General features: G+C 36.7%; 1 protein-coding gene across 24 annotated transcripts in view; it reads right to left on the bottom strand.

Annotated features, from left to right (window-relative positions):
* Nucleotides 1–17,008, bottom strand: part of GPHN (gephyrin) — a 303,549-nt gene that overhangs the window by 15,536 nt on the left and 271,005 nt on the right. For 13 of the 24 annotated variants that reach the window (XR_012623280.1, XR_012623279.1, XM_074824459.1 and 10 more), the window contains 3 exons: nt 14,669–14,727; nt 14,306–14,459; nt 12,234–12,355 (listed from right to left, as the gene is read on the bottom strand). Coding sequence is in view for 21 of the 24 variants with exons in the window: in XM_074824459.1 (XP_074680560.1) it covers nt 12,234–12,355; nt 14,306–14,459; nt 14,669–14,727 (335 nt within the window). In the remaining 3 variants the exon portion in view is untranslated. Of the gene's footprint in view, nt 1–3,508; nt 3,581–12,233; nt 12,356–14,305; nt 14,460–14,668; nt 14,728–17,008 lie in introns of all 24 variants that reach the window. The other 11 variants (XR_012623278.1, XM_074824449.1, XM_074824442.1 and 8 more) reach the window with 1 other exon arrangement.

Here is a 17,008-nt window from a genome sequence, read left to right on the forward strand (position 1 = left end):
TGAAGCAAAACTTTCATAAAAAACCCAAGAGAGTGTACTTAATTGTACTCAGAGATCTCATCAGGCTCAATGACATTGCTGTTTGAGGAAAGATGGGATATGGATTTGATCCTTTATGATTAACTCTCATTTTTCTTCTTGTGCTCATTCAGTTGAGGTGACAGATTTCAAAATGAATAGATGAATGCAGCTGGGCATAAATACAAAGTCTGTCACCCACTTCTCACCTCATGGCCAAGAGGAATATTTTGCATATCAGTAATCTGCAGGATGCACAGTAGTGTTTACATGCCATATTAGGTTTAGCCAACTAAAACCCAACTTTTGTAGAATCTAATATTGAATGCATTTCAGTGAACGTAATTCAATGAATGAATATTTGAATGTAATAGGAATTCTGTGTTTTGACTGGTATGGTTCTCTAAAGCAGAAGCTGATCCGATTTTGATGATGTATGTAGGAACATATGGGCACTCTTCTGAAACTGTATTTGTTTCAAAATTCTCCAGTGTATTTCATCATGTTCTCATAATGTTTCTTCCTTCTACCTTCTGTGGTATTTCCCTGGATCACTTTGAACAGATGCAATATGTTTTCTCTAAGAATATAGGCCAGCTTGTGAGGAAAGCTGGAATAATTACAGTAGCTTTTGGCTTGTTCAACATGACTATGTAAGTTTTGTCTATCTGATAGCAACATAAAAGGGTTTGTCTTTGTTACTTTTTGCTGCTCCTTTAATTGATGGTGCTGTAATAAGAACACTATTTTGCAGTGTAATGTTTTTCATGTTTATATTTATGAACTCAGAAAGACTTTGATTAGAGGTCTTCAACTCTTTTGCTGAAGTTACCATGAAATCTGCCTAATGCCTTCAACTTTTTCTATGTGGATGATAACATACTTTACTCCACTGTTTTCATGAACTGTTTCAGAAGACTCCCACTCATATATATGTCAGAATGATAAAAGAGCAGCTTATAAACAGAGATAGCAATGGGAGTGTAACAGGAAAAGGTCCCATTCTGTAACAGCCAGGTGCTCATGTGCTGTGGAGCACATTCCACATGAAGCTGTTACATTGCTGATGGTTGGGTCCTGTACCGCATTCCTGCCTGCTGCTTGTGTACATTCATGTGCAAGCATTTGCTTGTGAACTGTAGTGATTTTTTTCATCAATACTGAAAGAAAAGGACCAGAGCTTTGATAACAGTTGTCTTCAGGTGCTGTGCCATTGTACTAACCCGTGAGCACTTTATCCACTCTAAATCCAGGGTAGTGTGTGTCCACTGAATGTAAGAAGCAGCCTGAGAACTGCTGGTTTGCATTATCTAATAAATTATACCTGGCTCTTTTACTGGCTGAGGACAATGAACCTTATCCCAATACTTACCAGAAATCCGTTAGTTCTTCTGAGAAGTTGGATGGGATTTCATTGGTAAAGATAATAGCTTCTATTTTATCTTTCTTCTTATGAAGGAAGTGAATCTGTATGGATTCACTGAAAAGTTTTCACTTTTGGAAAGGAAAATATTCAACAGTTGTAGCTAGGTTGAAATAATATGACTGAAGATTACACCACACAATACAGTAATCAATGCCAAAGACATTGCTCATCAGTAAAGATGACAGTGCACTGGTGAATCTGAAGGGTAAATGTGTTTCTGCAGTTCTTTCTTTCAGAGCACTCATGAAATATGAGAATTTACTTATACTGACATAACTGAAAGTAAAATATTTTGATTGATGTAATTAGTGCCAGTTGCTTACATAAAGCAAATAATGTTACAAAACCTGACACATGGTGATATGGTATTGTTATCATGGAATTTCTTACCTTTTCTTTTAGCATTAGCTTCAATTTTAAGTAAGAGTAAATTGTAAATAAATTTTAACTGAATTTTAAGTAAATTCATCCCCCTGTAAACTGGTGTAACTGCTATTGAACTACAGTATGGATGCCTCTATGACAGGTAGAAATGCAGTCCCTAAAAGGCAATGCCTCAAAATGAAGGTTTTCTCTGTAAAGCTCTACCTTTTACAGAACCATAACTTAGTCACTTGGAAAAATGTCTGTCTCCAGAGGAAAAATGACTTGGAAGCCACGGGTCAGAGACAATATAAAAAGGCCTTTTAAAATTCCCTGTCATCAGCTATATCTTAAAACAAATAGTTATTTTTTAGAAAATGTCAAATGAAATATGACATCAATTTTTGCTTACTGAAACATAATACAAATTCTCCAAGAAGAGTAAACTACAGTTCATTAGAAATAAGTGATGAGAAGGAACAGAAACTTACCCTGCTTGAGACCAGCAAGTCAATTTTTTGACGGCTGTTAGTCAATGGAAGGAACTAGAACTTCATTTGTCTCTACAATACTGGACTATATTCCTTCAAGTATAAAGATGTTTTAGTGTAAGAAAATGCCCATTGTATTGTCTCCTGCTCTGTGAGTGGAAACACGTTATTGCTCATGCTTTGGGTAGTAAGGCTTTACTCTAGGGTCTGTTCTTCTGTTGATGCTTGCTCCAGCACTGCTTAGGAGAGCCCAAAGGCTCATTTAATGTGTTCTCTAGATTTAGGCAATGCTATGTGAACAGACTTGTATGAGGTATTCAAAGTTGATCATCTGCTGGTAGATTCCAGCTTTTGAGCAATTTCTGATAAAGCAGACAGTCTATATCATGTTCTTCCCATTAATCTAAAATGTTGTAAAAATAGGCCCATAATCCTCAGTGAGGATCCTCACATGAGTGCAGTTTTCAGGTACTAGCCTTTGATAGGTTTTTCATTACTTTTCTGCCTATTTGTAATTCCTACAAGAATCAAACTATAGAAACTATTTTTTTCTGTTTGTTAATGGAGAAGATGACAGGTGGTTTACTCTCCCTCTGTTATCACTCCTGCCCCTTTGTCCTGTCTGTGATAGGAGGCAAGTTCTGTAAATTAATCTATATTATTAAGCCATCCCCCTAAATAAGACCTAGTATATAGCTGTACACATATTTTGGAGAAAAGGCATAGTGGATAATTTAGAGGTTTCATGAACATTCAAGGTAGCCTGCTTTAGAGATGATCAGCACGGCAATGGAAAAAACAAGTATGCAGGTATGACTGAAGAGTCATAACAGTGACTTCCCTAGAGTTGTACTCCACTGCTACCTTCAAGCAGGTTTCTTCCTAATTTGCTCTATTTTTAAAAGGGAAAATCCTTGATGGATAAAGATGTTTGCTGCTACTGACGAGTAATGTAAACATTCTTGGTATTAACAGAATTTTAATTTTATCAACGTTGTAGAGCCATGTATGTCTACAGTGCACTGGTGCATAAGAACTTAACTGACAAGGCAGTGTTATTTAATGGACAGAATAAAACACCATTTGCTTCTGTATGGCAACCATTGGTAGAATCCATGCTCCAAGGTCTGCACTGACAGACACCTAGTCGAGCCTGCCTGTGAGCATGCATGTGCCTCAATGTCCCAAGTGTTTTAAAAATGGTGCTCACCAATCTGGTAGGCCTGTCTCCGCAGTGTTCTGGAAGCTCTGTGTCCCTTCTTCTTTAAAAACATCTGGCTTCCTGAGGGTAAAGGAAGCAGAAGGGGTATAATAAAGAGCCAGGGAAGGAGAGAGGCTCCTGGGGTGAAAGGGATGCTCTGTGCCCAGCTGTGTCCCCCTTGGTGGCTCTGAATATTCAAAATCATCATGGGAAATGCTTCCTCTCTGCAGGGCCAGCCAACAGGAAAGAAAGGGAGTGTACGGGAACACATTTCTGTTACAGTTTGGACAGGCTTCTCACAAGGATGAAGAGTGAAGTTATGGAAGGATTTAGGCTCAACTGGGCATGCCAACAATGCGTAGTTCATCTTTCCTTGCAGAGTCTGTGGAGAAACTTCTTTACTCTTGACTTCCAGACAAAGCAAAATGAAGTGTTAAACACCTTGACATTTTGGAAGGAGGACCACAGAAAATGGGAAAATATTTGGAGATGGGCCCCACTGAAACATTTTTACTCATACTTCCTAGCTTCTTATTTGGGAAATGGGTCTCAAGGCATATTAAATGTCACCTTCTTGACTACAAGGGGGAAACGGCTGTATTTATCCTCATTTTATGTCTCCATAGTCAATAAAGATGCCACTTCATTCATGAGAAGCTTCATACCCAGCTACCCTGCTCCAAGAGGCAGGATTAGAAAAAATGTCCAAAACTGAGAAAGTTACTGCTATCAGGACCTTATTTAAAACAATGTTTTGCTATGAATTCCTATTTTATGAAGACAGCATTTCCTTTTATGTATACTTCTTCCAAGTCAGTTTCACTGAGAATAATTTTTAGATAGTGTCCTTTGTAACAGAAATATGATATAAGCCAAAATCTATGTTTTTATACTCTTAAATATAAAATGCAAAAAATCTTCATTTGACAAGAAGATTTATAAATGTCTCTTTTAAAAAAACTAAAATAAGATGTTCAAGATTGAAATGGACCAGGTCATGAATAGTCATTGTGCAACTCTTGAGCTCTTTCTTCTTTTCAGCTGGCTGGATGTTACAACAACAACAAAATCAACCTCCCGCCCCAGTCCCCAGCCCAGGTTCAGTTGATCCTGCACATAGCAGCTGCAGTCTATCATTTCAAAGATGCACATGGACACTACTAATATCACCTTGTAACTCCGTGCCTGGGTTCTCCTTGTAGGTCATAACAGAAAGGGTCTGTCAGATCATATGTGTACTAATGTTGTTTGGAAGTCATGGAAAAATATTAAAACTACTCAGTTTTTAAATTTAGATGTCTATTTCTTTCTGACAGTTTTCCCAAGATAGCCATTTCCTAAAATGGCTTCAGTCCCTCATTTGTTCTATCCATTGTCAGAGAATGAAGTCAGTCTTTGTTTCTCGAAATAGGGTCACTGTGTCAGGAATTGACATACAAAAGACTTTCAGATTTCATAAGTGATCCCAGCTTCTGGTTTACTCATCAACATTATGGACAGCTGTCTCAAAAATCAACAACTTTTTCCAGCAAGGTACTAAACTCTAAGAATACTCTCAGTCTCCAAGAACGCAGACTGAAACTACAGATGTTTCTAAATGACACAATGAATTACACAGAGGTAAGGACATCAAAAGCATCTTGTCAAAATTTTCAGAAAGTTTCAAATTCATCTGAGCATCTTGTATTAAAATAGCCAAAGCTCTGATTGACATTCTGTTTTTATAGATCACTGTTGCTGTGATATTTCTGCTGGTACTGGTCTTCTGAGTTTGTGCTTCTAGTACATATTGTCCATTAGTATAAGATGAAAATTAACTTAATTCTCTGAAGTAAGAGTTAAGAGATTATTTGCGACCAGGAGAAATATTTTGATAATTTTTGTTTGATTTGATATTTAATATAGTCTGGAACCTCCCTGAACTTGCTTCTCTTTGAACTGTATATCACATTTGAATAAATATCCAATCTCGCTTTGAAATGAGTATCTACCAAAGCATTTGATATTAATTTCCTATAACTACTTTCACTGTTAAAATTATGCTTTTTTTACAGTCTGAATTAGTCTGAGTTTAATATCTAGCCATTGCTGCTGAAATAGAAACTTCATTCACAGTTTATTCTCCATGTGGCTCAATATTATTGAAATGTAAACAAGTAATCTTGTAAGAATATCTTTGTTGAACCAAACAGCCTGAGTTCTGATACCACTGGAGTATATGGTTGGTCTGTCAACCACTTAAAAATTTTAACGGTTCTCCTCTGAATTCTATACAATATACTGTTGTCTTCTTGTCCTGGGAATACAAAGGTAAGGTCAAAAATAACCTTCTAATTCTACAAGAGACTTAGCTCTTTATGCTAGAACTTGTATTTAGCAGATTACTCGCTACGATTCTCAAATCTTCTCCTAAATCTTTATGTCTCAGGATATAATTCTCCACCCTGTAAATTTTACTTACATTCTTTAGTCCTATATCAATTCATACTAGGCTGTATCAATAATATATTAATAATCAGTTTTCTAAGGATTCATATCGCTGACACAGTGACCCACCTTCAGCATTCACCACTTCTTTGATCTTTCTGCATCTAGTCCCTTTATCAGTTTTAACTGTTTTCTTCTAGGGTGTTAATAGTAAAATTTCAATCCTCAAGAATTTGTTAGTGACTTGGGAACTCAAATTCCTATATGTGATCTAGATAGTAAGGAGGTTGAAAGTCATTTAAGTGAATGACATTTTGGCTCCTAGAGGCTGAAGTTCTCTTGTAAACAGAACTTATGCCTCCAAGTATTTTTAAAAATGATAATATATGCCTCAAAAATAGACTACAGAAGTTTTTATTTGCCTCCAACAAATACAGATTCCCCCTGTTTTCATATATAGGAGGATTTTCATAGTATTCTGACCTCTTTATTGTTTGCTGTTTGTGACATGTTATACTACTGCGTTATGAATCTATAAATGCTAATTCAGGAAGAAGCCCATGCCTGTATTGAGGACAATTATGCACACTGTTGTGCATTAGCTTTGTATCTGTCACCTCTACAGCATGAAATTTTATTACCTGTCACACTATGTAGTTTCCTACTGGTACAGAAGATCCCCTGGGACTTGTACTGCCCCGTTTCACAAGTTCTTTTTTTCACCTCTGTTTTGGCTCAGATGTTTCTTTGTGTTTTCAGAATATGTGCATTAGATGAGATGACTTGTCACACATGACAACTTATCTGAAGTTTGGCCTAATGATTATCAAGAGTTGTGACAGATATTAAACATTTCTGCTTGAAAAGGAGACTATTCTTCTTGACAGAGCACAATGAAAGAGGACCTCCATATCTGAATAACCTTCAAACTGTTACCCGGTGTCTCTGGACTCATTAGGCTATGATCACACTTTTTAACACCATCACTCTTTGAGCAGATCTAGAACTGAAGTCACTTTAGCAAAAATTAATATTGTGACATTTGTTTTAAGGCCTTTTCTCTAACAAGCCTTTTCTTGCAGTCATTTGTTAAATGATACTGCTACTAATAATTCTGTTCGCAGTATATTTGATTGTATCCAAGTCGGAAATGAAACTCGTGCAGGGAGAGTCTAGGGTTCTGTGGCTGAATTCTGCCTATATCTAACTATAATTCTGCCTATATTCTAACTCATACGATGATTTATGTCAAGTTGATATTGCATGAGAAATTTTAGAGTTAGAGCAGTTTCCTCACTCTTCTCCCTCCACTCCAGATGTTCCATCTGAATTATAATACCGGTAATTACATGCAACCCACACAAGTACAAAAGACTTAAACCTCTTTTTGGATGGCAAACATAAAATTCAGGCAGACTAAATGCTTGAGAGAGATCTTAGTATCCCTTCCAAAATATGAAGGGATTCTTTCAAAGCCTTTATTTTAGGGATATCATATAGCAATGCTGTCAGAATGGTGAGGGTGATTTTTAATGGGTTTACCTGTCACTTAGGAGATTTATGTCAAACAATATGTCATAAAAGAGAGGTATATAAATGAGAAACTAATCACTTCTAATGTAGAAAAGCTCTCATATGCTGCTGATTTTATAACTATTCTTATAAATTTTTAAGGCAACTGAGCAGATAATGTGAATTTCCTAAGTTTTTCTCCTAAGAAGAGAGAAATTCTTTCTTTCTCCACTGTGAAATCACAGGCTCATAAATGAAAGTGCAGCTGGAAACAGCTAATGTTGTATGTGTCTCTGAGAAAAATGATAAGGGAATTAGAAAATAGGGAAAAGAATGCAGAGAAGGGGAAAATGCACTCATGTAAACAAAGGTAAAAACAGAGGAAATTGAATTCTTTACATACGTGATCAAAATTCTTTAGCAAGTTTAGTAAGAGAGTCTCTCATGGAAGAAAAACTGTCAAAATGGAAGATTGCTTTCTAAAACAGAGGCCCATACTATAGCAGATTTTGCTAGGGCTAAACTTTACAGCTTTAAATAAACAGTGGATACAAAGAACAACACAAATGAAATCATCAGACACAAAAATATCCTGACAAGTTGACAGAGTTCTACAGATCAGATCAATGGTTTCCAAAGAACCAAATGATTTCATAGAGTATAAGCAAGGGAAATGAAATTAGAAGCCTTTTTAACTTGGTCTTATTACACGAGACCAGTTTTAACTGGCCAGTTGTTTTTGCAATTTTTTTGGCAAGTGATTCTGTGATTCAGACAAAGATGTAAGACACAACAATAAGAACAACATTAGAAGGGTTCTTCCTTTCTTTGGTTTAGCATTTGTTTCTTGTGTTTGGAGTAGTTCTGGAAACGGAGCATCTTATTTCTACCCAGAGATGTGTGCTTTTCAAGCAGTTTGGTTTTTATGTGCTAAATAGAGAAAATAAATCTTGGCTTCTAGCCAGCCATAACTTCAGCTATATTGCATTTTTCAGGTTTGTCCTTTTCTCCTATTGCTTGCTTTCAGGATTTTAACTGTAGATTTTATCTATGTGTTTTGGACTTGCTGTTTTTGACTTTGAATATTGAGTCCTATATACAATTTCTGAGAATGGAAACAAACAATGACAATCTCAGGAATTGTTAAAATGTTCCAAAAAGAAATAAATATTGGGTTAAACTGAAAATACAAATATAAGCTAAGTGAGACTTGAGTGGCCAGTTCAAAACATAACTTCACATATGATTAATATGCAAAGGCATTTTTAAAGTGCTCCTAACTACTTTGCAGCCACCCACAGACATTCCATGTGCTTCTCCACCCCGTCACATTCTCTGTTGGAATATGTTATGCGTATCACAGTCCTGGGCTTTGAAGCAGCTGGACAAGTTATTTTCTTACCTAAACACACCTCTGAGTGATTCATATACTGAAATGAAATATATGAATACTTACCTCTAAGTTTGTCTTCACGAATACTACTCTAAAACAATTTTCACGTTTGAATATTAGCTCTGTATATAAGACTGACAGAATTTCCATGCTTGTTAAAAAACTTGACCTGTTACAGCAATAGTAATGATTCAGCTGTGCTCCCTATTAGCTGCTCTCTCAAACTCCAGTCAATGCTTATGGTATACAGCAAGTGACACTCCCAGTAAAATGCAGTAAAATTTACTCAATGTAAAATGTGTAAACAAGAAGAAATAGAAAACAAACCAAGAAACAACCCAAAATGCGAAATATGGAAAGGAAAAAATGCATTACAGTGATATCTTCAAAGAAAAAAATTACAAGTTTTTAATTTTCTGAAAAGTATTGTTTGCCAGTATCTTTACTACATCTGTAGATATTGCAGGCATCTAAGATCTTTCTCTTTTTCACTGTCTAGATAAATATACATACAAAATGAACTGCACATATACATGAGCACACACAAACATACATAATCTATGGTTTAACTCCAGTAAACCATATAACAGACACTGAAGGCTTGTTCATCTTTTCTATAAACATGCTGACTAAAATGTCAAAATTGTACCCTTCGTAAGATCTCTCTCAGAAGACTTACATTTGTTCAAGTGCCATGGTACTCCATCAAATCAGTCATGTTAGTCCGAAAGATATATACTGAAATAACCATATGGGCAACATTCTCTTAGTAGCTTTACTACATGGTGAAATAATACCATACTTATTATCAAACTAATTTACATATTCAGAATTCCCCTTTGACTGAAACAGAACTGCAGATGCATTTTGCTGTAAATATATGGATTGGACATGTGAGTGTGAGAAGAATGGCAGAAGACTTGGTAAGACAGAATCCTGGTATCAGATGGGGAGGATTCTTGGCTAAGTCAACAGTACCAAATCATTTTTTCAAAACTTACTGCAAAGTACAAAATCACTCTACAATTGGAGGCTCATTAGTTCTATTCTATGAGCTAAAGTAACTACCTCTGCAGAAATGACTCCCCAGGCATGAAACAAAGTTTAAAAAGAACTCTTATTACCTTTGCCAAGGTAATACTATTTCAAGACACAGAGAACATTTTAATAGGGAGGATTAAAATTATCACCCTCTCTCATAACTGAAAGCAAAGCTGCAGACACTTGTCTGCCTTTGACTGATACATATGTTTGCTGTCTGGTTTTCAGGTAGCATCCAACAAGTAAAAAAGGGCCCCAGAACATATTTGTAAAAATACAGAAAAGCAAAATGTTCTTAGAAAAGTAAAAAAATTCTCTTGGGCCTTAAATCTCACTAAAACTGTTTGTTATTTATTACTGAGAGCTTTCAAGATTAATTACCTTCACAGACACTCCATGTACAGGTTATAGAAAAAACTTCCTGAAGACAACGGAGTACATAACTATAGTTTTGCACAATGACCTTAAGTTAAATTCTCCATTTGATGGTACTGACTTTACAGCAAATTTGAGACTATACCTATTAGGTTAGGACAAGGCCATAAAGAACAAACAAGCTTTACTTTCTTAGTTTGCCAGAGGGGCTACCAGAAAGATGTCCAGGGGAAAGCATCTTTTCCATTGGATTAACCCACTGTTAATAACATTATATAAGTTGATGTTGACAGTAATGTTGCTGACAGTAGCAGTAACTTTTGCTCATGCAGGTAGCAAAAAGTTCCATCTTCAATATTTTGTTGGAGAAAAACCCTGCCAACCCTTCTTTTATGCAGGGATGACTCTCAGGAGCTGACTTAACAGCTTTTTTGTGGCTGTTTTCTTTTTTCTCAGATTTGTAAATCTAGAACCTGATCTCTGGAAATAATAGTTTTATTTGAGAACTTTACTCCCTGTGTTTTAAAGTCTAAGAAGGTCCTTATAATATAGAAAACACTCTAGAGATCCAGAACATTTAGGTACCATTTCTGGAAAGAACCATCTCATGAGTTTAGACTCATGTTTGCATGATATCTCCACCTGAAATTGGAAGCATTCATGGGCAGGAGGTTTTTGATATTTACTGCTATTTGGAACAGCAATGTTGTTTTGCCAGGCCAGAGAAGCAAAAAGGATGTCCGGATGCAGTGAGAGTATCCAGAAGGGTTTGCCTTCCCTAAGATCACAACAACTGCCACAGTTGTTGTGTGTCACATTCCCTGTATGAATACTTCAAATACAATCGCATTTCCTGGAGCCACCATTCAGGTTGGTTTATATATTGTAAAACAACACAGTGGTTGGCCCATTCATATACTTTCTGTCAAGCTAGTGATGTTCTGTATTGAATTCTGCACTAGGGAAGCCTGGTTTTGAAATGAGCTATTCCCTAGCAGTAGCCTTGTCTCCCTGCTTGGGAATTTTGTCATCAATCAGTGTGAAATGTGGGTGCTAAAATTCACTATTTCCTTTTTTTTCTTTCTAATTGGGCCTCATCCACAAGAACACCCTTTTTCTCAAACAGGTGGAGGTGTACCTGAACAACTCCCTATCAAACCAAGTCTGTCAGTTGGTTTGATACCCAAAATGAGAAACAAGAAAGCCTGCTCAAAGCCTTTGGGGCTCAATAAACTAAGGAAATACGTTTTGCTGAGAAACTCAAGCCATGGATGTCAGGCATTGCACAGTCTTGCAAAGAATGAAAGACTGAACACTTCAATCACTTATCTCAGAGCTCTCAACAGGAGATGTGACTTCACTACCACTGGGAAACAAGGAGCAATCACTGTCAGATGAACGGAAAGACTGATCACAGGGTATTACTCTGTGGCAATCAAAGTAGAGAGACCAGTAAAGGAAAAAAAATTTGGTTCTTCTAAATGCTTTGACATATTTCTGGACGTGTTGAGCAACATCCAGCAATGGGGCTTTCCCTGAAAGACAGTTCCTCAGAACGTGACATTTTTTACTCTAAATTAATTTTGGCATGGAAAATAAACTTTCCTTCTCCCTTTATTGGATCAGAAAAAAGTACGGTTGCTGTAGAATTGTCTCCTCTTACATGTATTAAGTATGGTGCTTGTGATGATACTGCAGCAATAAATTCAATTTGCAGCAGTAATAGATGTTTCAACAAACAGAAGGCAAAACAAGATAAACACCATTCAATAAAAATTTTATCAAAATAATTCCTCTTAATATTAGAATATAGTTATTTATTTCTCTAATGAAAAGGGTAAAATAACCTCTGCAAGATGTGCCCTGTCACAACACTGTGACACTTGCAATGAGGGACATTTTCTCTGGTATTTCTTTTTTCCATGGATGCCATAAAGTGCACCGCATGAATATGAAGTGACATCTTTACTAACATGTGGTACTTACTTATCTCCCACAATTCCCAAGTTGATTGTTGGATAGCCATGTTCTTGGATTGTAGCTAGGAGCGTTGAACGGTTACTGTCCCGAATCTTTCCTGGCAAGAGGTCATCTTCAGGATTCAGTAGCTATAAAACCAGAAACACTCTCAGTCAGACTCCTTGGCATACTGTGCCTTTACACAAGTGAGAATTTTCTCCTTCCAATTGGACAGGATTTTCTTAGACAACTATCATAAAATATATGTGTGAAGTGATTTAGTGAATTTAAATTAATATGTAATGTGCTTGTTTAGTCCAACCCTCCAGGTTGCTAGTTTTCTATTGGTTCATGTCTGCAAAACCTTATTCCTCCTTATGAGCACCTGGCTTCTAATCTTAAACACTAGAAAGCAAACCACAAACTTATGTTTCCAAGTTACTGCTTCTATTTAAATGGTTTTAAAGGAACCTCATTGATGCTGCTAATCAGATTTAAAGTTATTAAAAGAAATTTTGAAGTTCATTGTCTACTTACTTAAAGATTTTTTTAAAATACAACGATCTGTATTGGAATAACAGACAGAAGCTTAAAGCTTGGTTCTTGTATCAATTACTGTTTTGGATGAAAAGCTTTCTCTCAAGATAGTATTATGGCAATTGCCTTACATATGTTACATATTTTGGAAATTGGACTACAAAACACACATATGTAAACATGTATTTTACATATATTAGGAATTCTTTTGTAGGACACAGAAAGACAACACAATATTGACAGGAGGTAAATAATAAGAATGTATCTGTCAAAATTATAGCAATAGTGTTAGGAAGTAAGGTAAGCATAATCAAAAGTGGAGCATGGCTAAATTTTGATGCTTTGGCTAGCAGCATTATTTCTGTGAAGATTTCCATAGGAAGTTTAAGAAACCCACTGTGCAGGATCTTTTTTAACATGATACAAAAGAGAGGTGTCCACATCAGTAAAGGACCCTTTAATTACATGCAAAAACCTTCAGCCACATGGAAGATACTATTCAGAAAATCATCACCTGTAATCCGTGTAGCTCTTTGGATTTGTTCTTCAGTTAGCGATATGTTTCCTACATGACACACCCTATTCTGTGTTATGAAATCTGGCAAGGTTCTGTCCCAGCAAGGCTGGCCTCAGCCACCCACAGTACCTAGTAGTTACAGAGTAACCTCCACTGGGCTTGTGGAAGTTGTAAGGATACCACCAGATGACAAAATTCAACATATTAGAAGTTTTCAAAATCTTTCAAAATTCAACATATTCAAGCTGTATGAGAATACAGTACTAGGTTTATGTTTGTGTTTGGATTTCAAAAAGTTTGTCTCAAAGGACTGTCAAAATTATAGGTCAAACTTCATGCTGTCTTTAAACTTCAAACTGACTATCTCAAACCATGAGTTCTTTTGCTTTTACTCTTCCTATTCTCTCTCTGTCCTGCTGTGGGAGGGAATGAGTGAGCAGAGTTGCTGGCCAGGGTCAGCCCACAATGTATGTAAAATTAGTAAATTGAGTTAAATTTGAACCTGATTTTTCTGATGTAGCTAAGACAAAGCAATTAAAAGGCTGGTCTGGAGTTCTACCAAGAGCAGATTGGATTTCAATATGGGCTACTATTAAAAAAAATAGTACGGCACAATACTACAGCAAGGCATTTGGTAGCACTATTCAGTTTTCAAAGACAGGTTATCTGCCATTCGCACTATAGCTACGGAGGAGTGCTGCTCAAAAAAAATCACTCTTCCAGTCGTGACTGGCAGTATGAATTACAACCCTGACTACCTCACAGGTCCTCCCTTGCTAGCAGGAGGAAAGCAGCTGGCACATGGCTGGATACATTACCAAATTTTTGGCAAAGTCAGTGTGTGAGACATGTGAGAGAGCCCCCGAAGGAGAAAACACAAGCAGCTGATTATGGGTTGATCACTCACAAAAATACCTCGTGTCGGCATGAGTTGCAGTTCAAAAAGTGAGTCTACTTGGGAATTAGGGTGGAAGTCACTACCCAAAACACTGCCCCAAAGAAGATACAGTAATTCAGACCTTGATTCTAAACATACTTTTCTTACCTCATTCCCTGTTGACATGACTGCAACCACTGGAAACTTGTTAACTTCTACTTCGGTTACTCCAACAGTTGCTAAGAGACCAATCTCAGATGGACCCATGTGGGTTCCTTTAGCCAGCACACATTCACCTCTTTTAATGTCATGTCCTATAGGTCTGAAAATCATAGCACAGAAAAAAAATGAAAAAAACCCCAAAATGAGATTGAAAGTCTCTTTCCTTGATTGGTCCTGCTCCAGATAAGGAGTGTCCAGATTGTCAAAATGTCAGTACTACTTATGATTAAAAAAATACTATAAAAATCACCAGCCCTTCTATTCCTTACAGAGATATTTTACTCTTTATAAAATAGGCTGTTTACAGACCTGATATCTTGGCCTGGTCGAGCCTGCACCAGGATTCGAACCTCTAGCTCTTCAGTGCCCTACAAAAACAAGGATATCAAATACAGTCAGCTGGGCTATTCAAAGATTAATCAGCTTTAATTTCTCAGAAGTCTACACAGCTTACAGTACTCATTACACTGAGACCTTATGGTTTAAGCATTATCATTGTTCTCCTGATCTGTGTGTCAAGATTGTAATACAATGTGTGCTGAAACAGAACAGCTTTATAAGAAATTTTCTCTTTGATGAGCTCACCAGAGAAGGACCAGCACTGAATACATACTTTTACCTTCCTTTTTTTATGATTCCTTTGTTTATGTATCTTTCCTATGTTACTTCCTATGCTTGTTGATCTGGTATAATGAGTGGATTCTTTCTACTTCTCTCAGCCAACCTGATCTGCTTGAGCAATTTCAAAGATGGCATTTCAAAAAGACCATTAGTCTGACAGACAATATGCCACTACCTTCACTGAAAGGTGGGAAGAAGTTATATGCTCTAGCTGTTTCAGGATTTTCGTGTAGATTCCTGTAGCGGTAACTCCTACTTGAGAGCTTTGTACAAATCAGGAAGGGGCTTATTCATCATGTTTATTTACTGTGAACAAGAGACAGTGGCCTGAAAAGTCTGATGTCTACTTTAACATTTGTGTTTACTTTTCAGAATTTCAATGGTTTGGTGATTCATTCAATGTCAGTAAGTGGCACATGACCTATATTGTTAATATTTAATTTATAAGCCCTGCAAGTGGGTTGATGATATATACACTCAGCTTTGAGATAGTGCCAGCCTGTCAGTAGTACTAAATCTACATTTACTTAGACTGGAACAGGCTATGTTTTTACATTACTATGTAGTGCTTCATACTTTAAGCACCTCAAAGTTATAAATCACACACTAATATTACAAGACAAACAAGGCATGTCATTGTCATTTGGAGTTTTTACAAGAATGATAGTGTTGTATAGGACACTGAGACTTGTCTCTTTTCTTAAAGGTAATATGGACTGCATTTTCTGAGTTCAAACTAAGTGCTTTAAACTAAATGCCTCAAAGTTAAAAGTTAATGAATGTGTTGTTACAGATTGTGATTCTGTTTACCTACCGTGAAAATGGATAAATTTAAACACCTGAAAGCCAGGAAATGACTAACAAAAACATCAACCCTGAAAAAACTGATTTCTTACTTTAACACAGTATTTTCAAAATATACTTTTAATGCAAAGTCTGTTTCTTTTACACCTGTTCCTCTTGCATAAGAGAAGAGACTACTTTTGGCTGTTAGCATCCAAAATGGCTGCGGTGGTGCCCAGGATGTCCTTTTATCTTCCTTATCCCCATCTGAAGCTGTAAAAGATACTTTAGGCTTGTGACGAAAATCTGGGGCAACAGTCAGTCTAAGATTTATTTTATTTTTATGACACTCTGGGGATGGTTGGCTAGTCATGAAGATTTGAATTTTCCATATCTTCGATAACATTTAAAGATAGCTAGGAAGTTTCTAGGGAATCAAGAGTGGCAATGACACATTTGAGTAATAGAAAAGGACTCCTGGATTAGGGAAAACAAGAAAAAAAAGGCTTCTGAGGAATTTAGTAATTCCAGGTTTGAAAAGCACTGTGGAAAGTGTGACTGTGGGTGGACAACATGGTGATGTATGGAGATTGTTATTTATGGAACTGATGGGTATCCCAGAACGCTTTAGGAATACAAGATAATTCAAGGTGGCTAGAGGTAGGGCTTGTAGGGAGGTATGGCTTTGTGCTGAGAACCCCTTTCATTGGTGTGTATCAGGCAGCATTCTTCTTGCTGTGTACTAATATATTTTGAACTATTCTGAGTGGTTTACTCTGATGGTTGTTAACAGCCAGCTCCATACTGACATACTGATGCTCGGTCCTGATGCAGGATCTAACTTTTGTTTTGGTTGATCACATTGGCCTCCTTTTTCTTACAAGGTGACATAAAAACTCAAAATGAAAAGGGTGTAGACATGTTTTTGCAAGGATCTTTCTCAATGACTGTGCATTTGGCAAGCTGATGAGAATTCTTCTTCTTGCTGGATAGATGTAATTCCTTTCAGGCCTGTGACTTCTACAGTCACTTGGGGAATGCTTGCTATGATATTTAAGTACTGCTACCACAACTAGAGGTCAAGGAGCTTCTTCTAAAAGTACTCTCTATCTTTTCAGAAGAACATTTTTCAGATGTTAGAGATTTCATTTCAGTTAAATCCCAGCCCTGAAGGAGTTCCTAACACTAAAAAGAAAAGTATTCTTGAAATATGTAGCCAACCAGGCATAAAAAAGAAGAGAAAAA

This window comes from Strix aluco, chromosome 4 (assembly GCF_031877795.1).
Source record: "Strix aluco isolate bStrAlu1 chromosome 4, bStrAlu1.hap1, whole genome shotgun sequence".
Lineage (NCBI taxonomy): Eukaryota > Metazoa > Chordata > Aves > Strigiformes > Strigidae > Strix > Strix aluco.